At 37.1% G+C, this 26,346-nt stretch overlaps 1 protein-coding gene across 5 annotated transcripts; it reads left to right on the top strand.

The window, feature by feature from the left end:
* Nucleotides 1-243: 243 nt before the first annotated feature.
* Nucleotides 244-21,080, top strand: kdm1a (lysine (K)-specific demethylase 1a). Of its 5 annotated transcripts, none has more exons than XM_051133334.1 (21): nt 244-347; nt 1,174-1,458; nt 1,777-1,942; nt 2,060-2,193; nt 7,418-7,496; nt 7,643-7,735; nt 7,963-8,069; nt 8,162-8,243; nt 8,361-8,455; nt 9,672-9,689; nt 10,549-10,691; nt 10,810-10,900; nt 12,085-12,219; nt 15,536-15,609; nt 15,721-15,832; nt 15,954-16,086; nt 16,180-16,367; nt 17,290-17,404; nt 19,462-19,589; nt 19,828-19,974; nt 20,061-21,080. In XM_051133334.1, exons 2-21 carry the CDS (start codon nt 1,195-1,197, stop codon nt 20,247-20,249), a joined length of 2,493 nt encoding a protein of 830 aa, XP_050989291.1. In that variant the 5' UTR covers nt 244-347; nt 1,174-1,194; the 3' UTR covers nt 20,250-21,080. The 5 variants fall into 5 exon arrangements, with proteins under 5 accessions (XP_050989291.1, XP_050989289.1, XP_050989290.1 ...); XM_051133332.1 differs by having other exon boundaries at nt 1,777-1,954; XM_051133333.1 differs by having other exon boundaries at nt 1,774-1,942.
* Nucleotides 21,081-26,346: the final 5,266 nt, after the last annotated feature.

The following is a 26,346-nucleotide window of genomic DNA, read 5'->3' as shown; positions in this document are numbered from 1 at the left end:
TTCATTTGAAAGCTTGTTCAAATGAAAACGTTGAAAATGTATGAAAACGTTTTTGGAGTTTTCTACAGAGTAATAAATGATGTCCAAATCAATTTAAGCCATGGGACCTATTATGTCATTGATTTAGGACGTGAATTTTGCATACAGGTGAACGTTGCATGCCAAATTTGCATAAAATGAACCTGACGTTCTGAAACATTTGATCGATTGCTCTTTAAACCAATCACAACACTTGGCAATTTAGATCCCGCCTCCTGTACCCTCGTCGTCTACCCGGATTGGTTGTGAGGTTCCGGTAGGGACAGGCGTCTGTTTCTTTGTGCTAGACTCCGCATAGCCGCGAGGAGGTAAATATGAATAATATTTATATAAACAGATCGTAAGACGGCAAATGAGACTAACGTATACATTTTATAAACGTGTAGTATCTTATGTCATAATTATAATGAATAAACAGCAATGAAGAATGGAGTTTTTTGCAGTTTGATAAGCAGACAGAACAGCTCGTGTTGCTAGCGATAGCATATTAGCTAACCAGTGCACATATTTTCTTATTTCCCCATAGTTTCAAAAAATTTGCCAACGTTTAAGAAAATATTTTCTTAAACAGGTTAGCCCACACTTAGAGCTGCGATTTGGTGCTGTGATCTTCAAATATGTGCGGTATAGCGTTTATCTGCTAGCTTTATTAACGCAGCTAAACTTTAATTATATTCAGGCTGGTTATTTATTTCGTCGGTTTTTGATAAAAAGAGTCAGTTTGCTTCAAATACATCTTTAGTTAGGTTCACAGCTGCCAAATTTGTGGTCACGTTGTAATAACAGTATGTTTACGGTCTAATGAGCAAAGAAATTATGCCGAAATATCCTAAATTTAGCACGCCATACAGTGTAAATTAAATTTGCAACATTTGCCATCATCTCTAATCTTTCATAACAGCTTGTGTCTCTCCATCAGTGGCTGTTTGTTCAGAGCAGGTGCACAAGTACAATCTTAAACTTCTGCAAACCTCATGTTGATTTGAGCAGTTACAGCCTTTGGTACATATGCTCTGTGATCGAAAACAGTACGCTCATGTATAAATAAACAGCATGTTGTATTGTCTTTGTTCATATGGTTTGGTCGTCTTTTGTTTGTACACCTACATTCAGCTCTTGTTTTTGTCATTTCAGGAGAGGCTTCTTTCATCTGTAATGCTGTCCAGTAAGAAGTCAGACCCAGGTTCCTCCTCTTCCTCTGGGGGTAACGGTGGAGACCGTGCTCCTGAAACCCTCTCTGCTCCTCAGGCTGGTCCGGCCGGTCCCTCTGGCCCAGGTTCAGCAGATGTGAAAAAGAAAGAGAGAGCCTCTCCAAGTGGAGAACCAGGTGGACCTCCTCTATCGCACCCTCCTGGACCAGGAGGGATTGATCAAGATTCAGCAGAGGGACGCAGGACCAGTCGCCGCAAAAGAGCAAAGGTAAACATCTCTAGTAGCTGTTCCTGTTCTGTGAACAGGAATAATTGAGCCAGGGCTATATATTTAGCTGAAAGTAAAACTGAGTGAAGTGAAATAATTTATCGGCACTGAATTATACGCTAATTTTTAAATATGTACTATATAGTGTTTTTAGATTTTTAAAAAAATCCTTAAATAAAACTGGGTAGATCATTAAAACACACACACAAAAATCAGATAAAAGTTGTGATGCTTTGTCTAAGGGAATAATTGTCATGTTTTACCCAGGTGAAGTAGAGCTAGGTTTTAATGAAGCTTTTATTGTGCCTCCTGCTGCAGGTGGAGTACAGGGAGATGGACGAGAGTCTCGCTAATCTGTCGGAGGATGAGTATTACTCGGAGGAAGAGAGGAACGCTAAAGCTGAGAAAGAGAGGAAGCAGGTGATTCCTCCACCAGCACCACCAATAGAGGAAGAGAATGACAGTGAACCTGAGGAACCATCAGGTATGGAAAGAGGTTGGATTAATTTACAATTTTGCACCTTTTACAGAATTTTATAAAAACACATCATACATCATTTTGACACTGTTAAGATGTTTAATGGATGTTGTGACTTCTCAGGTGTAGAGGGGGCCGCCTTCCAGAGCCGTCTCCCACATGACCGTATGACATCACAGGAAGCTGCATGCTTCCCTGACATTATCGGTGGACCACAGCATACGCAGAAGGTCTTCTTGTACATCCGGAATCGAACGGTGAGTTCACAGCTGGAGACATCATTTTATGATATATATATATATATATATATATATTTTTTTTTATTATAATTTAACTTACAACTTAACCAGAATCACACATCAATTCAACTTCCCCCCACCCTCCCAACCACCCTTCCCTCGCGGTCTCTTTAAAATGGGGTACCTAATGAAAAAAAAAAAAAAAGATAACAGAAAATCAAAGCCACAGGAATCATAAAACATAAAATCCAGCAATCAAGAATGCAAACTAAAAATACATAAAATAAAAACTACAGCGTTAAAACATTCTTTCTGAGCCCTGGTCATTGTTTTGTGCAATGAACTTGGAGATCTTCTCAGCAGCTATAGTCCAGATCTTTAATGTAGACATTTGTGCCAGGTTCACCCGAGCTGTGGATATTTAAAGCATTATAATGTCCTGAAGTTGTATCAACCATTTGTACATATCCAGGCTATGTGGTGGAAGCCAGTGTTGCGCTAACAGTTTTTTTGCTGATGTTAACCCGGCCAGCCAAACAGTTTTTTGTAGCTTAGAGAGATTCAACAGAGAATCGTCACTCAGTAATAATATAGACGGGTTCACCGGTATAGGATATTCAATAATTTTTGAAGATGGCACACACCTCATTCCAAAGTTTTTTTAACTTTATCACATTCCCACATCATATGAAAAAAGGATCCGAGTTGTTGGTCTGGACATTTATCACAGAAGGGACTAAAGGAGGAATCAATACAATGTCTTTTAAGTGGGGTCCAATAAGTTCTGTGACAGAAATTATAGTGAATCAGTTGGTGGTTGGGATTTTTAGATGAAGAGAAAATATTCAACCATACTCTTTCCCAGTCCGTAACACCTTCCTTTTGTTGACAGTCTCTTTCCCAAGTGCGCTGTATAGCTAAGCGTTTTGTTGTAGCCACTAAAGCCTTTCTGTACATCCATAAGGTGAAATGGCTAGAAGAGGACAGATCAAACCAGGCAACGATTGGATGCACGGGTAGATTTTCCCCCCAGGGAACCCCATAGGCCTTCATGGCCGACCTTAGACGCAAATATAAGAACAGAGAGGAGGGTTCAGGTCCATACCGCTCACACAATTCTTGAAACTTAACATGCAGTTAGAACCAGAAATATCTTTCAGTGTATAAATGCCTTTCTGCATCCAATCTCTTGAAAAAAATGGTGCACCACCAGAACGAATATCATTATTATACCAAATAGGAGTATGGGTGTGCCAATTATGTGAGTGTTGAATGCATTTTTCCATCAGTTTAAAATTGGCTATTGTATTGGCAATGATTGGGCCAAAAGCTTGCATACATTGCTTGTTGTTTAGTCCAGAGAACAGTATATCTTGTAACCTATATTTATGTGCTAAACTCATTTCAGTCTCTCTCCAGGAAACCCTAGAAAGCGGGTTGAGCCAAACATTGATGCGTCTTATTTGAAAAGCCCTATGATATAATTCAAAGTTCGGAAGAGCTAATCCCCCATTGTCTTTTGTACGCTGCAGAGTTTCAAATTTTAATCTAGGCTGTTTCCCATTCCAGACGAATTTACGAATCATAGAATTAAGTTTAAGCCAAAACTTTTTAGGAGCAGGTGAAGGAATCATAGAACTAAGGAAATTGATTCGCGGCAAAACGTTCATTTTAACACTCGCTATTCTGGCATGTAGTGATAAGGGCATCGAGGTCCATCTTTGGAGATCTTGCTCCACCTTAGTTAGAGTTTGAGGATAGTTGGCATCTGGAATAGCCTGCAGGGATGATTGAACAACAATGCCTAAGTAACTCATGGACGTTTGTATGGGAACATTACATGGTAGTTTGACTTTTTTAGCCACGCAATTAAGTGGAAGCAAAGCGGATTTATCCCAATTGATTTTGTACCCGGAAAGCAAATTGAACATTCCAAATACCTTCAGTATCCGAGGAAATGATGCTTGTAGATGAAAATAAACAGAAATAAACAGTAATATATCATCCGCATAGAGAGATATATGTTGTTTGTAGGACTTAACTGAAATTGAACAAATGTTTTCCTGTCTTATCAGCTGGGCTAGTGGCTCGAGCGACAGTGCAAATAACATGGGGGATAACGTGTATGACATGCAGTAATCTACGGATCTTATCAGCTGCCAGTCTGCCTGGCATAAAGTCGGTCTGATCTGGATGAACTAATTTGTTTATATATCGTTGCAATCCCAAGGCCAAAATTCTGGCATACATTTTAATATCCATATTTAACAAACTAATGGGTCTGTAATTTGCACACTTTAAGTGATCCTTCCCTTTTTTGGGTATCAACGATATAAGTGCTGTATTCAACTGTGGGTGAAAGGCCCCAGCTTCTACTGCCGCATGGATGGCCGTCAGGAAGACAGGACCGAGTAGATCAAAGTATTTAAGAAATAACGCCCCTTTAAGTTCCTCCAAGGTAACAGGCTGACCTAATTGATCCACTTCCACATGACTAAGACGAGGTAAAGTAAGAGAATGCAAGAAAGTGGTACAGCTTGGACTTGAGGGATTAAGTTTAGATCTCTCTCGCTTGACTTTGCTTCAATCTAAGGGCTAAAAGTTTGCTAGGTCTAGCACCACTAAAATAATAGTTCTGTCTGGTCCTGTGAAGTACAAATTCTGCTTTCCTTCTCAGAAGATCATTCAGTTCAGCCTTAAGGATTTGAAGCGTCTTAAATACCGAGTTGGAAAATGCCGATTTTAACGAACGTTCAAGTGATTGACATTCTTTTTCTAAATAGTCGATTCTCTGATTTTGCATCTTTTTTTAAATTAGTAGCGAAGGATATTGAAAAATCTTTAATAAAACCTTTCGTAGCTTCCCACACAAATATAGGATCTTCAACCGAGCCAATATTAAATGAAAGAAATTCAGACAGACCGGCCTTAAAATCTGCATCGAACTGGTTATTCAGTAAAAGAGAAATGTTAAAACGCCACCGCTGAGATCTTTCAGCAAACAAATTACAATTGAAATCTGCCATTATAGGATTATGATCCGCAAGAATAGCTGGAAGTATCAACGTCTGATCAAAAGAAATCAAAAGTTCCTTGGAGCACAGTAGATAATCTATTCTGGAATATGAGAGATGCCGTGTCGAGAAAAATGTATAATCTCTACTCAGGGGGTTTCCAGATCTCCAAACATCGATCAAATTTAGCGCTTTTACAAAATTATTAAGCACGGCAGAAGAATTGAGCTGAACTTGATTGCACAAGGAAGATCTATCCAATACTGGATCTATAACCGCATTCATATCCCCCCCAATAATCAGAGAATAGTCTATCAATGAGATCAGGCGAAGAGTCCTGTTTTCTGTTTCCGTACATAATGCTGACACTATCGCAAGTAGAAATTACTGACTGTCAAGTACAATAAACTATTTAAATGGAAAAAGAACGGGGGTTTGGGCTGAGCATCAGTATCTCTCAACCATCGCATGTATGGGTCACGTGACCACCATCATTTTATGATATTTAAAGCATTTGGATTTATTTTTTTTAAGCTTTTCTAGAAGTCTTATTGGCTAATAATACATAGTTGTAAAGTTTGAGGTCAGTAAGTGTGTGTGTGGTTTTTTTTTTTTTTTTTTTTTTTTTTTTTTTTAATATTAATAGTTTTATTCAGTAAGGTGCATCATGACAAAGACATTTATAATGTCACAAAAGTTTTCTGTTTCAAATAAATGGTGTTTTGAATTTTCAGTTCAGCAAAAATAGTGAAAAAAGTATCATTTTTTTTTTTATATTAAGCAGCGCAACAGTGTCTTGAACACTGATAACTGATCTTGAGCAACAAATCAGCATGTCATCCAAGAATTTCCTGTCTTTCTTTCTTCAGTCGTGAAGAAATAGTTTCTTGAGGAAAACATTTCAAGAATGTTCTCCATATAGTGGACTTCTATGGTGCCCGTGGGTTTGAACTTCCAAAATGGAGTTTAAATGCAACTTCAAAGGGCTCTAAATGATCCCAGGCGAGGAAGAAGGGTCTTATCTAGCAGTTATTTTCAAAAAACAAAATGTACAATTTATATACTTAGTAACCTCAAATGCTCATCTTGTCTAGCTCTGCAATGTGCATGCAAACTCTATGTAGCCCGGGTCAATACAGTTAGGTGGTGTCAAAACTCCCATCTCATTTTCTCCTCCAACTTCAAAATCATCCTGCATCGCTGTTTTACCTTTTTTTTGTAAAGGGTGTTTGACCCTCTTTGCATGTTCACTTTGTAAACACTACTTCTGCAGCAGAAAATGAGATGGGTGTTTTTCCACATACCCTGACTGTCTTGACCTGGATTAAGAAGAAAATAACTGATCGTTTCTTTAGATAAGACCCTTATTCCTCAACTGGGATCGTTTAGAGCCCCTTGAAGCTGCATTTAAACTGCATTTTGGAAGTTCAAACTCACGTGCACAACAGAAGTCCACTATATGTAGAATATTCCTGAAATGTTTTCCTCAAGAAACATAATTTCTTTACGACTGAAGAAAGAAGGACGCGAACATCTTGGATGACATGGGGGTGAGTAAATTATCTGTAAATCAAAAGGGAACCCTGGGTATTAAGATTTGTGTGGCTTAATATAACGAAAGTTATGTCTCTTACTAAAATATGTAGTAGAACGCCTATGAAAGATTTATTTTATTTTAAAAATCCACATACTTTTATACATATTTTGGACTTTTTTTTATTTTGATTACGTAAAACGGTTATACTCTGTGAGCTACTGACTACTAAGCAGATGTAGGTCTTCACTGCTTTTCTAGCTATAAGAAAATTGATGGTACGGCATTTGGTTTAAGTTTACGCTTAATCCATCACCACGATATGGATGGGTGATATGGGCTTAAAAATTTATCATGATCATTTCTGGTATTTATTGCAGTAACTATATCAGTGACGATAATGCAGGGAAATTATGTTTCTTTAGAGAAAAGTGTTATCTTTCCTATTTTACCCAAAATAGGGTGTTGTGAGCATTACTGAGTATACATGTAATGTAATGACCGTTTAATTCACTGGAATTGTTTGTACTTTCTGTACTGGAAGCTCCTAACATTAAGATGAATTCCTTGTGTGTGAAACACTTGGCATTAAAGCTCTTTCTGATTTCAAAAGCTGCCACAGAATAATTCCAGAATCAACAAGAATCATACGTTTTCCAGTCAGTTTTGAAAATGTCTTTTCTTGAATGTTCAGCTTCAACTATGGTTGGACAACCCCAAAATCCAGCTGACCTTTGAGGGCACTGTGCAGCAGCTAGAAGCTCCATACAACAGTGAGTCTATTTCACCTGACAATGCTCTGATTCCAAAATCAGTTCTCTGAGAATTATGTTGTTAATTGTATGTTAAATACTTACATGTATTTTTTTTTTTATTTTTTTTATTTTTTTTTTTTTTTGTCTGTGTTTCTTCTCTGCAGGTGATGCTGTCCTGGTGCACCGGATACACAGCTACCTGGAGAGACACGGGTTCATCAACTTCGGCATCTACAAGAGAGTAAAGCCTCTGCCAAGTAATTGAAACTTGATGCTAACACAGAGCACATCTAGAAATACTGATGTGTAAACGAACAAGTACAAGGCTTTTTTCCACAATTACTTTTAATGGCAGCTTGTTTGCAGCAGGCATTTAAACAGACAAATGGTTCTAATGCAAAGACAGACAGGGTAACAAACCATAACACAGAAAGCATGCTGTTCTCCAGTGTTGTTCTAATTATACTCTCTTATGTTCTTGTAGCAAAGAAAACAGGAAAAGTCATAGTGATTGGAGGTGGGGTGTCAGGTCTGGCAGCAGCAAGGCAACTGCAGAGTTTTGGGATGGATGTGACCGTTCTGGAAGCAAGAGTAAATACATGCTGCTTTGAAATTCTCTACAGCATTTTACACACTGAGCTGAAAAAGTTTTTATTTTACAAAACCTTGATTGTTCTTGATAGGATCGTGTGGGAGGACGAGTGGCCACTTTCAGGAAAGGGAACTATGTAGCTGACCTGGGTGCCATGGTGGTGACTGGGCTAGGTAAGCGTGATCAAATACCCTTCTCTCCAGGAGGTGGCACTGTTGACCATGTAAAAGAGTCATATGTTCAGGCTGAGGTTTTGCACCAGTGTGAAATGGAAATGTATGTCTTTTTAGGTGGAAATCCTATGGCTGTAATAAGCAAACAGGTCAACATGGAGCTGGCCAAAATCAAACAGAAATGTCCACTCTATGAGGCCAATGGACAAGCTGTGAGTGCTCTTGAAACATTAAATAGACACACATCATATTAGGGTTCATACGTTAATAGCGCATACACTACTAGTCAAAAGTTTTGTTTTGTTTTGTTTTTTAAAGAAGTCTCTTCTGCTCACCAAGCCTGCATTTATTTGATCCAAAATATTTTTACTATTTTAAAATAACAGCTTTCTATTTAAATATAATTTAAAATGCAGTTTATTCCTATGATCAAAGCTACATTTTCAGCGTCATGACTCCAGTATACAGTGTCACATGATCCTTCAGAAAACATTCTAATATGCTGATTTGCTGTTCAAGAAACATTTGATATTACTATTATTATTATTATTATTATTATTATTATTATTATTATTATTATCAATATTTAAGCAGTACTTTTTTTCAGGATTCTTTGAATAGAAAGATCCAAAGATCAGCATTTATCTGAAATAAAAAGCTTTTGTAACGTTTTACTTTATACCATTCAAAAGCTTGGAGTCTATTCAGCTGTTTTCAACATAAAAATAAATGTGTTTTGAGCAGTAAATCAGAATGTTAGAATGATTTCTGAAGAATCATGTGACTGGAGTAATGATGCTAAAAATTCAGCTTTGAAATCACAGGAATAAATTATGTTTTAAAATTTAATCAAATAGAAAAGTTATTTTAAATAGTAAAAATATTTCAAAATTGTACTGTTTTTGCTGTACTTTGGAGCAAATAAATGCAGGCTTGGTGAGCAGAAGAGACTTCTTTTAAAAACATTAAAAATCTTACTGTCCAAAAACTTTTGACTAATATTTTGATATTATGTAGGAATATAAGTAAGAAGTGATGTATTAAAATAGGTGTATAATTTAAAATCTGTCACAGTTTGATCTTCATGATATTAGATGTGTATGGCATCCCTAAGGCCTGTGTTTATAGTGGTATAGTTCAGTTGTTTTTGGATTAGTTACCATGTTTAAAATCAAATATGAAAAGTCAGTGCTCCTCCCATTCTCTTCTGATTGGCATCTTAACGTTGTTTTAAGTCAAGCACCCAGACTCTAATTAGAGAAAAGAACAATCTAACGTTTTTTTTTTCCCTCTCTCTCACTCTCTGCCCCATCTTAACCTCCGTACATTTCCTCTTTTCACATCCCATCCTTCCCTTTTGTTTTTACCTCTCACTCGCTTTCACTCCATTTTCATTTCTTAAACTGATGGATTGCCCTGGTTGTACAGGGAGAGCGCTGCACAAGTGTAAGTATTTCTGTTTATAATGTTATACAACAGATGTAATCAGAGGAACTGTTTTAATGGATTTATTTACACATTTAAAAACAACGCCCAGTGATAACGGCATATTGAATAAAGGTTTATGATTTATAAACAGCGTTTAGTACAGATTGATAGAATTAAATGCCAGATATCCTGCTTTCATAATGCATTCTGATCCTCTAAATGCGTCGTTAATTATCTGCATTGTTTAGTGATACAACTGAAATGATGAATTATTAAATTAAGTGCCGTGTGTCAGTTAAGGTCAGTGTAATGCCTCAGGGGAAACAGTTCTCCATTAATAAAATGTTACAATTTGCTTCTATACAAGTCCAAACATGACATTGCTCTAAATATTTGTGTTTTGCACTTTGTTTTAAATTGAGATTAATACATCATCTGAAAGAACATAATTTGAATAAATAAGCTTTCCATTGATGTATGGTTTGTTAGGATAGGACAATATTTAGCCAAGATACAACTATTTGAAAATCTGGAATCTGAGGGTGCAAAAAAATCAGAATATTGAGAAAATCTCCTTTAAAGTTGTCCAAATTAAGTTCTTAGCAATGCATATTACTAATCAAAAATGACGTTTTGATACATGTACAGTAGGAAATGTACAAAATATGTTCATGGAACATGATCTTTACTTAATATCCTAATGATTTTTAGCATAATAGAAAAATCTGTAACTTTCACCCATACAATAAATTTTTGTCTACCAAAAATATACCCATGTTTCTTAAGACTGGTTTTGTAGGCCAGGGTCACATATATAAACACAAAAAGTGTTTTGCGTTTCATTTAAGCTAATTTAATGGTTGTAACCCTGCTGAAGGTCCCTAAAGAGAAGGATGAGATGGTAGAGCAAGAGTTCAATCGCCTGTTAGAGGCGACGTCATACCTCAGCCACCAGCTCGACTTCAACTTTCTTAACAACAAACCTGTGTCTCTGGGACAAGCACTGGAAGTAGTCATACAGTGAGTGAGCTCTGATTTTATTTGCTGTTTATTTTGTTTCTTGAGCATTGAAAATCAAGTTTAAGAACATAAGCAATTCTTGTCGTAAAGATAATAAACATTGCTGATCTCCGTTCAGGCTGCAGGAGAAACATGTGAAAGATGAACAGATCGAACACTGGAAGAAGATTGTGAAGACTCAAGAGGAGCTTCGAGACCTTCTGAACAAGGTAAAACATGCAGTTACGCATCCCTCAGGGCTGTACGCTTACTTTTCTTTTTAGAAGCACTTGTGCTCCTAAATTTAAAAAAAAAATTTGGAGCACAGGTAAAATTTCAGGAGCACCTTCTAATCAATTATTTAAAAATATGATAAAAAAATTAGCATTCCCTTTACGAGGTGATATTTGACTCCATAAAGTGATTTACAGAGGAATTTTGTTTAACTTTATTAAAAGTATAACATCTTTTGTCCCATTTTTTAAATAATGTTTTATAAGCTTTTTTAAATTTCTAATTAAAACAACAGAATAAGAACAAGTAGGGTAAGAATCAAATTACCATTCAACAGTTACCAATCAAATGAAATCAGTATTAACAAAAATAATTTGTACTACAGAGGTGGCACAGAAGAACACGAAAGTGGCTTGTAGTGACTTTTCATGTTTAATGAGGATTAAAGGTGTCATGCGTGCAATCAAATTCATAAATTTATGTTGAGATTTATGTTTTATATAAATATAACATTTTTAATGTAGAAATATTAAATGATTTAAATAACTGAAAAGATACTTTAAAAATTAAACTAAAACTGCCAGAAGGTGGCGGCAAGTCACTGATTTAATTACTGAATCATTCATTCATTTGATTCGTTCGAACAGCTCATTCTGTCAGGAATAAAGCAAGTGACTGTCTTAATGAATGGGAAATTGAATCATTGACTCACTAGATTTGTTTAAAAATGCATGTTCGTTCATAAACTAAACACGGCTGTGTTTGAATGGAGATGTGCAGGAGCTCAGTTGTGACTTCTTTCAAACTATTTTTGAGCAAAATCAGGCAATAGTGTTATAGTCAGACAATGTAAGTCACTTAATCTTAACATCATTTATTTAACTGTTGTATTAAATCAATATTACATTTACAAACTCACTTAAAAAATCATTAGAACTCGTCTTAGTTCATCATGATCTCACAATGATGATAATCAACAAAGCTCTCTACACTGCACTATGAATCTCTTATTTACACTCTATCTACACTGTTTATGAAAGGATTCATGAGATATGTCTGTGATGCATTACTCAACATTGCAAAAACCGTAAATGCGGCTGATATGGTCGCACTGTAGAGCCCTGCCCAGTTACAGCTTGCTCATCACACAATTAACTTGATTGCACCTGCTCTTGTTTAGATGGTGACTACTAAGGAGAAAGTGAAGGAGCTGCATCAGCAGTATAAAGAGGCCAGTGAGGTAAAGCCACCCAGAGACATCACAGCTGAGTTCCTGGTGAAGAGCAAACACAGAGACCTCACAGCACTCTGCAAGGTAGTAGACCAAACTCCCCACATTGACAGAATCCACAAGACCTCATCCCACACTGACCATACACGCTTACACATATAGAAACTCTGATAGGAAACCACTTCAATGACAGGTTCAGTTCGCTGCGAAAGATTCTGGCTTGGCTAATTTCCTAATCCCATTTCAGTGGCCAAAAAGCTTTCAAACAAGTATGTCTGTCCCTTTCAGCCTACCTCTTTTGTCAATTATAGCCGTAGTCTAATCAAACTAAGCCCTGAAACTCATTCGGTGTCCTAGAAACTAACCCGCCAGCAATGCTAATCACACATTCAGTAGCCAAACATCTTTAACAGCATCTCCTCTCGTAGACACTACTGACACCTCTGGATCCGTCATGCTCAATCTTAATATCTTTTTCCTGCACAGCAGTGTTTTCCAGCCATGCCAAACACCTCTGCGCTTGGTAATGGAGCATAATACCATTTCAGCCTGCTGTTTCAGTTGGGTTGTTTTAGTACATTTTCCAAACCGCAGTCTAACACTGTCGTACTCTCTTTAGCACCCACAGAGCAGAAAGTTGAATTCCTAACTTAAATGGTCTTCACTGGTGAGATTTTTAGCATGTTAATTCACATAATCACTCTCAATTGTAGCCCATTAGAGGCATTCAAACCATTTACGGTCAAAACATGAATTTCGACGCCTGCTCGCTCGCACTGGGGTTTGACTTCATTTTAAACTTTTGAGATGCTTTTAGTGCATTTCTCTTGACTAGATGTAGCCTTAAGCTTTGGCTTTCAGATATTCAAAAATAAAACTGTTTCATGTTTTATTCACATCATTTTCATATACTCAATTAAAACAACTCCGAAGAAAATGTTGCTCTTTACAAATCAATATGCGCAAAATTACTAGTCTTCAAAGAGGCCGAAAAATCTGTTTTCCATAATATGCACTACTGTTTGGAAGTTTGGGGTTGTCAGAATTTTTTTTTTTTTTTTTTAAATGTTTTAAAGAAGTCTCTTATGCTTAACAAGGCTGTACTTATTTGATCAAAAACAGTAATATTGTTACCATTTGAAATAACTTTTGAATTTGAATCTATTTTAAAATGTAATTTATTCTTGTGATGGCAGAGTTACATTTTCAGCAACTATCACTGCAGTCTTCGGTGTCACATGATCTTTCAGAAATCTAATATGCTGATTTGGTGCTCAAAATACATTTCTTATCAATGTTGAAAACCATTGTGCTGTTTAATATTTAATTTTGAAAGGAACAGGGTTAATTTGACCTTTATAAATGTCTTTACTGCCACTTTTGATTAATTAAATACATCCTTGCTAAATAAAAGTATTAATTTCTTTCTTTTTTTTTTTTTTTGAACTTTTGAACAGTAGTGTACATACTTATAAAACGAAAATGTGTTACTATACCTGTAGTATAGCTAGTGCATAGCACATGCTAATGAATGTGAAAATCATGTTCTTGCAGACTATAACAGTCTGACACACTGAGAAACTATAGCATGATATTTCAGAATTCTTTGATGTGGTTTAGGGGGACGGGTTTCCTTTAAATAGTCCCGTGATGGTTAGATGGGTGAACGGCTGGCAGGCTCAGAGAAGGATGACTCTGCCCTCTGGTATAAAACCACTGCTGCTTCCCTCAGCCGTTCAGCAAAGAGTGTACACATCCGAAAACCTCACACTCAGGTGCTTGGGAAAAGAGAAAGGCCCAATTTTGAACTGTTCCATGTTCATGTTCTTCTTTCAGAAGAATACAGTCAGAGTTATATTAAAAAATGTCCTGGCTCTTTCAAGCTTTATTATGGCAGTGATTTTGAAGTCCAATAAAGTGCATCCATCCATCATAAAAAGTACTCCACATGACTTCGGGGGGTTCAAGGGATAGTTCACCCAAAAATGAAAATTTGATGTTTATCTGCTTACCCCCAGGACATCCAAGATACAGGTGACTTTGTTTCCTCAGTAGAACACAAACGAAGATTTTTAACTCAAACTGTTGCAGTCTGTCAGTGGGATCCATGGCTTTGAGGGTCAAAAAAACATACACAGACAAACCAAATTAAACCCTGCGGCTCATGGCGATACATGTTTCTTTTTTGACTCTCAAAGCCAGAGCAGGAGCTAGTTGCTTAAGACCATCTTAGGACCAGCACATGACCAGCTTAAACCAGATCAAACCTGCAGCCATGCCTCAAAACATACCTAACCAGCATATGCTGGATTTTTCAACAGGGGTGGATCCCATTGACTGCCATCATATGACTGACAGACTGCAATGATTTGAGTTAAAAATCTTTTGTATTTGTGTTCTCCTACATCTTGGATGCCCTGGGAGTAAGCAGATAAACATCAACTTTTCATTTTTGGGTGAACTATCCCTTTAATAAAGGCCTTCTAAAGCGACTCCAAGCGTTTTTGCAAGAAAAATATCCATGTTTAAAATTTATAAACCGCAATCTCTAGCTTATGCCAATTATTGTACGCATGCTTATGAGAGAGTGGTGTTCCAGTGGGTAACATGGGCGTAGCGTAAGCTCCAGTGAGAGTATGCTAGTCTTGCAAGAACCAAGTTTTGTTTACAGCAAAGGAAAACCAGTCTCCTCTTGGTTTACATCGAAATGTTTTTCTCACACGTTGATTCACTTCAGAAGGCCTTTATTAAACCCCCCGGAGCCATGTGGAGTACTGCTTGTGATGGATAGATGGACTTTATTGAACTTCAGTATCTCAACAGCCATTCACTGCCATTACAAAGCTTGGAATAGCAAGGACAATTTTAATATAGCTCCGATTGAATTCAGCTGAAAAAGAAAGAAGGCTTGAGGGAAGTAAATCATGGGGTAATTTTCATTTTTGGGTTAACTATCCCCTGAACTGTAAAAAGTGTGCATTTACTTTCCCCAGTGTTGCGTCACATATGACAGCGTTTCCCAACTCCAGTCCTGCCTGCAGCGTCTTCACACACAGACGAAGTGTGAAATGTGACATCATATACCTCTGTAAATAAATACAACTTAAATTCACCTTTCACACTCTTTAATGGGCTTTGAATGGAACATATACACTCGTTTCGAACTGGCGGAATATCCGGTGATGTCCACTTCGCAGGGCACTTCACAGTCGAATAGAACAATTGCCGTATGTGATAAGAGATACAAAATATGCAGAGCGGGGGGCACGAGGACTGACGTTGATAAACGCTGACGTGTGCTATCTTTAAAATGCATTGTGCATTGTCAGCTTTTTGCCACCCTGATCTTTCATTTAAAACACACTTGTTCCTATTTAGTGATCTTGTTCTTCTGTTGCAGGAGTATGATGAGCTGGTGGAGATGCAGGTAAAATTAGAGGAGAGACTGCAAGAGCTGGAGGCCAACCCACCCAGGTAATCAAATACAACCCATGCAAGTAATCGGACACACTGAGGTCACATTAACATACCTGTTTAGCATTCCAAATGGAGTCCAAGTAATGTCATCCTGGATCTCTTTCACAGTGATGTTTATCTGTCTTCGAGAGACCGACAGATTCTTGACTGGCACTTTGCAAACCTCGAGTTCGCCAACGCCACACCTCTTTCAACACTCTCGCTCAAACACTGGGATCAGGTGCTGCACAGACAGATTTTTTATTTTTTTTTGCACCTTTCATGTCTTAGTGTTCGTGTAACTTTAAAGAAAACAAAGTTTGCCTCTCCAACCCGTCCCTTTTCCTTCTGTGTTTGAGTAGGACGATGATTTTGAGTTCACGGGCAGTCACCTAACGGTACGGAACGGATACTCGTGCGTCCCAGTGGCACTCGCAGAGGGTTTGGATATCAAACTCAACACTGCAGTGAGACAGGTCCGATACACAGCATCTGGTGAGTCAGTCAGTCCCGCTCCTGCTGTTTGTGACTATATTTTGGTGTGTTTGTGTACGTACATTTATGACCATCATTTCCTCCCCGTCTCAGGTTGCGAGGTGATTGCGGTGAATACCCGCTCCACTACCCAGACGTTCATTTATAAGTGTGACGCCGTGTTATGTACTCTTCCCTTGGGAGTGCTGAAGCAGCAGCCGCCGGCCGTGCAGTTTGTGCCTCCTTTGCCAGAATGGAAGACGGCTGCCATCCAGAGAATGGGCTTTGGGAATCTCAACAAGGTGTGAATAATTCCTGTTTATTCCTTTGCAGACGGGAGGGTGTTGATGTAATGACAATGCTGGCCTGTATCGGCATGGGACTTCTTATGTGTATATGTCTAACTAATCCACTTTGGCTAATGCACAGTGATGCTTAGGGTTGGGCTGGTTAGGTCAAGTCATATTTAATATGATAGATATAGGTGAGTATTCAGTGAGTCCTGAATGAATTTACCCCCCCGCATATTGAGTGTCCAGAATGCGTCATCCTCCTCCTCTGCACTCTCTCTCCCCTCACTTCCTCTTCTAGTTCAGCTGCAGCAGAAAAATACTGCAGTATTATGCAATTGTCCCAGTCCATTTCTCTGTTTTTGTCACAAGAGGGCACAGTCTGGTACTGGATTCATTCACAGAGCTGCCGTATCAGAAACAGCTGTCTGCATACACCGCAGGAAGTCAGAAATGTTCACTGAAACATTTTTTCAATGACTCTATTGAAAACAAGCATCTTTTTTTTTTAAGACTGCATGTGTTGTTTTCTGTTTATCATTATGTATCATATTTGTGACAAAAATAATCTCTTGGTAGCTTTAGGCTTCTTTGTGGCATTGTGCATTGCATTGTAAGTTTTGCTTCGTAAGCATCTGCTGAAAATATGTGCTTGTGATTTAAAAAAAAAAAAAAAAAAAAAAAAAACCTGCATTATGATGATGCTGTAATTTATAGAGGCTTGTAAGTGGACTTGAATACATTTAAATTATGTTGATGCAGCTTTAGGCTGCTAGTGTTTTAATGGGGTTTAATTAAAGGGCCAGTTTATCCAAAAATTTTAATTCTGTCAATTTACTCACCCTCACGCCATTCCAAACCTGTAACCTGGAACACAGAAGATATTTTGAAGACTGTTGGAAGCCAAACCTAATCTCTGTCATCCTTGTTCTAGGTGGTGTTGTGTTTCGATAGAGTATTCTGGGACCCCAGCGTTAACCTCTTTGGACATGTGGGAAGTACTACGGCCAGTCGAGGGGAACTGTTTCTCTTCTGGAATCTCTACAAAGGTAATCATCGTTTAGTTTAGGGATGCTTCAATATTAAACTTCTGGCAATTAAAGGAGAGTTCACTTCTAGAACAAAAATTTACAGATAGTTTTCTCACCGCCTTGTCATCCAATATGTTCATGTTTGTCTTTAGTCGTAAAGAAATTTTTTTTGAGGAAAGCATTTCAGAATTTTTCTCCATATAGTGGACTTCTATGGTGCCCATGAGTTTGAACTTCCAAAATGCAGTTTAAGTGCAGCTTCAAAGGCCTCTAAACAATCCCAGCCGAGGAAGAAGGGTCTTATCTAGCAAAACGATCAGTTCATTTGTATAAAAAAAAAAAAGTATGATTTATATACTTTTTAACCTCAAATGCTCGTCCTGTCTAGCTCTGCATACTCTGTGCACTTTGATTCTAGACAGTTAGGGTACGTTGAAAAACTCCCATCCCATTTTCTCCTCCAACTTCAAAATCGTCCTACATCGCTGTTTTACCTTTTTTGTAAAGGGCGTTTGACCTTCTTTGCACATCCACTTTGTAAACACTGGGTCGGTACTTCTGCAGTGATGTAGGATGATTTTGAAGTTGGAGGAGAAAATGAGCTTTTCAGAAATGAGCCAACACAATGAAGTTTCCAATACTCAGTAATAAAAATATTGGTTGAAAAATTGTCATTCAGAGCTAGTGTTCATTTCATTAATGAAAACTATGACACGATGTTCATTGACGAGCTTTTTTCTCCATGACTAAAAGAGGTGATGACGACGAGACGACAGTAAGGTCACTAACTTACTATATCAACATGCAATATCGTTGACGCTGAAAGACAAGACTAAAATGTATTCAAAAAGATTCAGACTTTACCAAAATCTCTTTATTTTTGTCAGGAAAAAAATAAATTATTGCGAACTGTTGTACGTACCTCTACTACACAAGCTTTAACGTGTGCGGTTGCCAGATATCAAGAGTTCAGATCCTCAAATCAGAGCTACAGAGCTGTGTTAAAAGGATTAATTTTCTGCCCAGTGTTTTGCTTAATATTTTGCATATGCTCACTCTTGCGAAAGTGCCGGCAATGTTCTGAAACACACCAACAAACAAGTACACTTGTGTTTAACGATTTCAATGTGAGATATTCGGCTTATATAAAAGCCTTATTCAGCCTGTCAGTGTTCTGTCATGAGATCTCGACTATATTTACGATTGTGGTTGCTGATAAAATGTACTTCCCACTTTCCCAACCACTGTAACGTTGCAATTTGGAATTACTATTAGGAGTTTCACTGTTAGAGTATTGTTTTTGTTTGTTTTACAGGTTTTTATAATGTAGAGAGAGTGCATATCATAAGTATTTAATATTAATTTATATAATAAATAGCCTATAACAAATCAGCACATGATGAGGTAAAACAAACCATGTGTTATGAGTCCACATTATGTTGGTTTGTGCTTATTGGTGAAAGTGTAAAAATAATAGGGCTGCAAAATGATTAATTGCGATTAATCGCATTCAAAAAAGTTTAACATACTAAATGTGTGTGTAATGTGTATATTTATTATGTATATGTAAATACACATGTATGTATTTTTTTTAAAACATTAGTATGTATATATATTTATACTTAATATTTCATGTCTAACATATTTTTCCTTAATATATACATGTATGTGTGTGTATTTATATATACGTAAATATACAGTGTACACGCATATAGTATGTAAACATCCTTTTATTTTGAGTGCAATTTATCGTGATTAATCATGTTGCAGCCCTAAAAAACAGATTTGTCAAATGACTACAGTCATTGCGATTATATTTTTTTATGTTTAACCATTATACAGCATGACAAAAATATGACTGAGTTTTCATTGACTAGAACTAGACTGATATGCTCAGACATTTAGTCGACTAAAACTTGACTAAACAAAAACAGGCCAGTGTTGACTAAATATGGCAACTAAAAAGTACATTTGCCACATGACTAAGACTAAATAAAAAATCGCTGACAAAGTGAACACTAATCAGAGCTTACTTTTTTTTTTTTTTTTGAATCTGACCTTTTGTGTCTTCTCAGCTCCCATACTGCTGGCTCTGATGGCAGGAGAGGCCGCAGGCATTATGGAGAATATCAGCGATGATGTCATCGTTGGCCGTTGCCTGGCCATCCTCAAGGGCATCTTTGGTAGCAGCGCGGTACCTCAGGTGAGCTCGGATACGTTAGAATAGAGTTTGCTTAATTTGTAGTTTCGCACTACGCAACAAAAGCTTGTGTGAATAACAGTCATGAGAGGAAACGTCAACCTAAATCTAATGAAAAGAGTTCAGTTCTCTAATATATCACACGCTGAGACTCTGCGGCTCGTTCCCGTGCTATGGAGCGTCTGGCTGTGCTCCAACGACAACAAACTGACTGTGTTTTCTGTGTCTGTCGTCATGGCAGCCGAAGGAGACGGTGGTGAGTCGCTGGCGTGCTGACCCTTGGGCTCGTGGGTCTTACTCGTACGTAGCAGCCGGTTCATCTGGTAATGACTATGATCTGATGGCTCAGCCCATCACACCTGGTCCTGCCATACCTGGAGCCTCACAGGTGAGTGTCATAGCTTATTGCTCATTTCCTCCGATATGCTTATGTCAGCAGAAGCAGATGTCATACTGATTGTGTGCGTTTCGCAGCCTGTTCCACGTCTGTTCTTCGCTGGTGAACACACGATCAGAAACTATCCCGCAACGGTCCACGGCGCTTTGCTGAGCGGGCTGAGGGAGGCAGGAAGGATCGCTGATCAGTTCCTGGGAGCCATGTACACTATGCCACGCCAAGCCACTGCCAATCCAAACCCACAGCCGTCCCCTAGCATCCAATAAACATCTAAACCCACACTTGGTGTGCACCGAGAGAAAATATGAGTTGGGGATTTTTCAGTGAAAGAATGTCTTGCTTGATAAAGAGCGGGCGGGTTAAGTAAGGACACCGGGTGACTCCTTAGACTGGGAATGTGTGTTTGTGTGCATTTATGGGAGAGTTTGTCTGCGTGTAAGAACATGCCTTTAGGGAAATCGTTCACTAATCTGGGAGCTGGAGATTTAAAGCAACCCTTCACTCATTTACCTTCTGCTGCTGCAGCTTTACTGGGTAACTCATCTAAGTAAGTCATCTAAAAGGACAGGTGGATGGTTTCAGAAGAATTCCCAGGTACGTCGGGATTTACCTGGAATGGTTTGTTCCCCACTAAGGCACGTATTACGTCAGGGACTGTTATATACACATAATGGTGTCAGGTGTTTTCAAGGCAGAGCATTAAAATATCAATTGTAAAAATCAGATAGGAGATGGATATGGATGCATTAGTTGAAATCCAACTGCCTACCCAACCCATTCCTTTTTATTTTTGCAGAATAATGAAAAAGAACAAAAAGAAAATCAAAAGCAAATGTTATGAATTTGCTATGCCCCTCACTTTGTAGCTTGAATGTTTTTGCTAGGAAAAAATCGCTTATTAGCTGGAATGCACATTTAGTGTTGCTAATAAGTCTGTTTATGTTAAAATAGAACATCAGTTATAGCTTTGTATCTTTCTTGAGCAGCTCATGTTTTTTTTTTTAAGTTTTATTATTTGTTTAATTATGGTCATTGAAATCTTTTTTTTATATTTGTGTGTTTTTGGTAGTAAAAATAAATATGAAGTCTGCTTCATACCCACAGCTTTCTGGTCGTTTATGCTTTTGTGTGTTTTGTATTTAATCAATACCAGATTTGCCTTATTTATAGGGTTCGTTTGTGTTTAAAGTGCTTGAAGTACTTGAATTTTACTTTCTTGGAAAAGCAATATCCTATTAAGAGAGAGATGAAAAGTACTTGGAAATACTGAAAGGCAGATGTATCTATGAGTTAAGTGTTTAATTGTTTCAGTAAACTCATCTTTTTTTAATTGGTCAGATCGCCTGTCAATCAAGCTGTTTGCAAAGGGTCAATTAAAAAAACATACTTTTTCGCTTATTTCAGTTAATGTCATAAAACTGGCGAGCTAAGCCAGTAGCAGTACTGACGGTGTAGTGTAAACATGGATGAAGATGCGAAAAGAGGAACAGATGAATTGAGTCATTTACTTTGGAACCACTCCGACTGATTCAAACTCGTGACTTCGATCATTTACTTCAAGTCAACGTCCAGCAAAAACCAGATCAAACTAAAAAGAGCCGTTAATTTTCGAAGCTTTTCGAAACTCTGAATCAGTTCGCAAAATGATTCACTGTTTCGAAGCGTTTCAGTCGGATCACGTTTCGCGAATCATTTAATTCAGATCTGGGCTTTCTCAGCGCGAATCAGTTGATTTATATTTTGGAGCGGGTTTGCTAGTCTTTTGCTTCAAATCGGAGCGAGAAACGCGATTGTTTTAGATCGCGATTTCGAAACGGGTTCGTGAATCATTTCATTTTTAGATCGGAGCTTTGCGTAATGAATAAAAATTATTTTATTCAGATTGGACTTTGGACTGGGTTCGCGAATCATTTGTTTCAGATCAGGATTTTGGTAGAGTTTTGTGGATTTTAATTTTTTTGTATTAAACAGTAGAAACATGGTTTGTACAAGGTGCTTAAAGAGCCTACTTTAATTAGTTTTTTTTTTTTTTTTTATAAATTTAAGGCCTGGAAAACCCTTGAAAAAGCCAAAATTCCTGAAGAGGTACTTGAAAAGTGCTTGAATTATTGAAAGACATTGTATCTATGAAATAAGTGTTTAGTTTTTTATATATCTTCAATAGCTTTTCATGCAAAATTCATGCAGTTCAAAAAACAAAATACTTTTTTCCACTTATTTCAGTTAATAAAACTAGTAAAAAAAAAACTATAAAAATGATAATAAAACAAAACTAGCGAGCTAAACCAGTAGTAGTACTGACAATCTTGTGTAAACATGGCTGAAGATGGGAAAAGAGGAACAGATGAGCTAAATCAGTTGAATCAAAACTCATGACTTCATTTATTTCAAGTGATTTTACTAGCAAAAAAAAAAACAAAAAAAACTTGAAATTAAAAGAGCCAGTTATTTTTGAATTTTGACATTGCTTGTAACGATTTTAAAAAGCATGTAGTGATGGGTGAAACTGAGTGTTTCAAAACTCTAACTTAGTTAAATCATTGGATCGCAATATGATTTACTGTTTCGAAGCGCTCCAATCGGGCCATGTATCACAAATCATTTGATTCAGAGTGGGACTTCAGAGCGTGCATCTTAAATCATTTGTTTCAGATCAGGATTTTGGAGTGCTTTCACACATCATCTTTTCTGTTTTTATTTTATTTTATTTTTTTTATTATTTATTTTTATTTATTTATTTATTTTTAATGAAACCATTAAGGCAGTACAGATATAAAAAAAAAAAAAAAAAATACACACACACACACACATATATATATATATATATATATATATATACATAAATCACTTATAAAAATTAACCATGGTTTTAATTTGAAAGAGAACACATTTGATAAGTGAATTTTCATTGACTAGAACTAGACTGATATGCTCAGACATTTAGTTGACCAAAACTTGACTAAACACAAAAAGGCCAACTAAATGTTGACTAAATATGGCAACTAAAAAGTACATTTGCCACATGACTAAGACTAAATTAAAAATCGCTGACAAAGTTAACACTAATCAGAGCTTACTTTTTTTTTGAATCTGACCTTTTGTGTCTTCTCAGCTCCCATACTGCTGGCTCTGATGGCACTTATAAAAATTAACCATGGTTTTAATTTGAAAGAGAACACATTTGATAAGTGAGTTTTGCTATAATAAAAGTATAATAACCATGTTTTATTTTTATAACCACAGTTTTACTACAAATACTATGGTTAAACAATGGTTACTGTAGAAAAACCATAGTTCATTTGTAATTACCATGGTTTAACCATGTGTTTTGTTGTTTTTTTAAATAAGGGATGTGTTGCCAGGTTGACAAGAAAACAAAACATTAATTAGTAATACATTTACACCTAAGGAGGATGCACAGTTTTTTTTTTTTTTTGGGGGGAGGATGAACAGAGCTATGCCTACGTCCTACATCATCCGCTGGAACGCTACTCTCTTGTGAACGTGCGTACGTCAGTTAGCAGAAGCTAGATATTACAGTTTACAAAGTTTGGACATTTTTCTTACACACATGTATCGATTCACTTCAAAAGGCCTTTATTAACTCCCCAGACCCATGTGGAGTACTTTTTATGATGGATGGATGCACTTTATTGAACGTCAAAATTTCATCGCCCATTCACTGCCATTATAAAGCTTGGAAGAACATTTTTTTAAATATATCTCTAATTGTATTCATCTGAAAGAAGAAAGTCATATACACCTAGGATGGCTTGAGGGTGAATACATTTTCATTTTTGAGTGAACTATCCCTTTAACCTGCATCTTCAGCCTCTTTTCATGGTCTCTTTTTCCTCTTCTTTAGGTTGTAGCCATTTCCTTCCTATTTTTGTCTGCTTCGCTTTTTTATTCTTAGTTTAACCAGTCTCTTCCCATGTCATGCTGGCCAGAGGCTTTCTTGGCCTCTCTCTGCCGCTCTCTGTTCCTTCTATAACCCCTCCAGGCCTCTGGCCTCAACCCCAGTTTGTGTGGTGTGGGCCCTGGCAGCTGCACTGCACTGAGGGAGTCTGAGGGACCTGAGCTGATATTGGCCCCAGCAGTTTGGTTCATGATTAGAGCCTTGAGCAGCCTGCACCACGATGCCACAACCATACTTTAATTCATAATACTGCAGTCCTCCAGTGGTTTTGATAATGTGAGTACATTTGGTTCATTGACCGCAGGGCCGAATCGCCCTCAAATCATGTCTATTAGATATTACGGTATTTTGTGGATGCTTTTATGTTGAACTGTTAACTGCAGGGAACTTCAAGACCAGTTCCTCTAGATTTATTGACTTTTCTAGAGCCACGACGTTAGTGGGTAGCAGGAAATGATGCGCTAGCTGCGCCGCCTCAGGACAGACTCTATAATCTGATTGCATAATATTAATATTCATTTTACCTCCTTCGCAATTAAACTCATATTTTAACACCTTTGACGTCCTTTAATATTCTCAGACACCTGGATGCCTTCTGGGATCTCTATCAATGTTTCATTGCGTTAGACTCTGAGTAGGTCTCTTTTTGAGTCTGTTTTCTGATACACGAGCATTGCAGTAATGGGTACAAGAGCGTGTCAGAACTCAAACCTGACTCATCCTGTTCACAGGCAGATGTTACTCTTAATCACCCACACACTACAACAACTTCACAATGTGCCCTTCAACGCAGAAACCCCCACACACCTTGCATCCCAGAGTGCAGAAATATACTTCCCATGGACTAAAATACCCATACATACACACAGATACTCACACAGGCCGTCTAACATTAAGTTTTTTTTAAATCACCATTAAAATGCTTTAAAACTCTTCTTCGGTAATGCTGATGAATGTCCCACACTGGAAGAAGAGGCAGGAACAAGATTGACTTCACTGTCTAGACTTTTCGTACTTATCCAGTTTGAACGTCTTTCAAAACACTGTCCCATTAGGCTGATATTTCTCAGTCTCACAACAGGATTAAACTTTAGGAGCCGTTTCAAGGACTTGGACAAATAATCGTGAATTGTGATGCTGAGTGAACTTTGCATCATCCTGTCATATTTATCTTGATTTGTTGTGTCTTTCCATCTAAACAGTGTTATTTTATGAACTCGTTGAAATTTTGCTGTCAATACTACTTATCAGTACCATGCCATAAAATGGTGACCTTACGTTTACTATGTACTGATGCCTTAAAGGAACAGCTCACAAGTCATTTACTCACCCTGTTGTTGTTCCAAACTGCATGGCTTTTCTTAGTTCACACCAAAAAGAGATAACTGCATTAGTGCCCATAACAACAGACAATAATATTATGTTGCCTGACTGTTTAAACGCTCATTTCTTTAACGTTGTCTGGATTCCTATGGAAGCACGTTTCCGCCACTGAATAAAAAATAAAAAGGTAATTGCGACCTTTTATGTCACAAATCTTTTTTTCTCAAATTGCTATTGCAAAGTATAAAGTCAGAACTGCAATTCTGACTTTATGGCACAGATCTGTGAGTTATAAAATCAGAATTGCGAGATAAACTCACAATTAAAAAAAAAAAAAAAAATAGCCAGTAAGAAAACAGCCTTATTTGGACTTTATAACTCCCAATTCTGAGGGAAAAAAGTGAGGGGAAAAAGTCTGAATTGCGTAATATAAATTGACAATTGCGAGAAAAAGTCAGAATTGCAAGTTATATATTTTAAAATCTTCACATTTTCGCAATTTATATCTCGCAAATCTGACTTTAAATCTCAGAATTGTGCAATCACGCATTTCTGAGAAAAAAAAAATCGGAATTATGATATAAACGAGGTATTGTGAGGTATAATCTAAGAATCGCAAGATATAAACTTGATATTCTGATGTTTTTTCTCTGAATTCTGAGTTTATATTTCAATTTTTAAACACAGATTTGTGAATTATAAAGTTAGAATAAATTTGCAGTTTGAAAAAAATACTAAGGAAGTACCCCATTTTTAGTTTCTATCTCACAATTCTGCCAAAGTCAAAATTGTGAGATATGAACTCACAATTGCGAAATATAAACTTGAGAATCAGATTTTTGAGTTTATATCTGACTTTGTAATTCGCAAAAGCCAGAATTGTGAAATGTAAACTCATAATTGCGGGTTCATATCTTGAAATCTCATTTTATTTAGCAATTTTTAGTTTACATCACGCAATTCTATGAAAAAAAAAAAAAAAAAAAAAAAAAAAAACTGAATTATGAGATATAAACTCACAGTTGAGAGGTATAAAGTCAGAATTGCGAGATATAAACGTTTTTCCTCAGAATTTAGTTTATATCTCGCAATTCTAACTTTGTAACTTGCAATTGTTTATA

The sequence above is a fragment of the Labeo rohita genome, chromosome 17 (genome assembly GCF_022985175.1).
Source record: "Labeo rohita strain BAU-BD-2019 chromosome 17, IGBB_LRoh.1.0, whole genome shotgun sequence".
Classification (NCBI taxonomy): Eukaryota; Metazoa; Chordata; class Actinopteri; order Cypriniformes; family Cyprinidae; genus Labeo; species Labeo rohita.
This window is presented reverse-complemented; position numbering and strand designations above follow the sequence as displayed.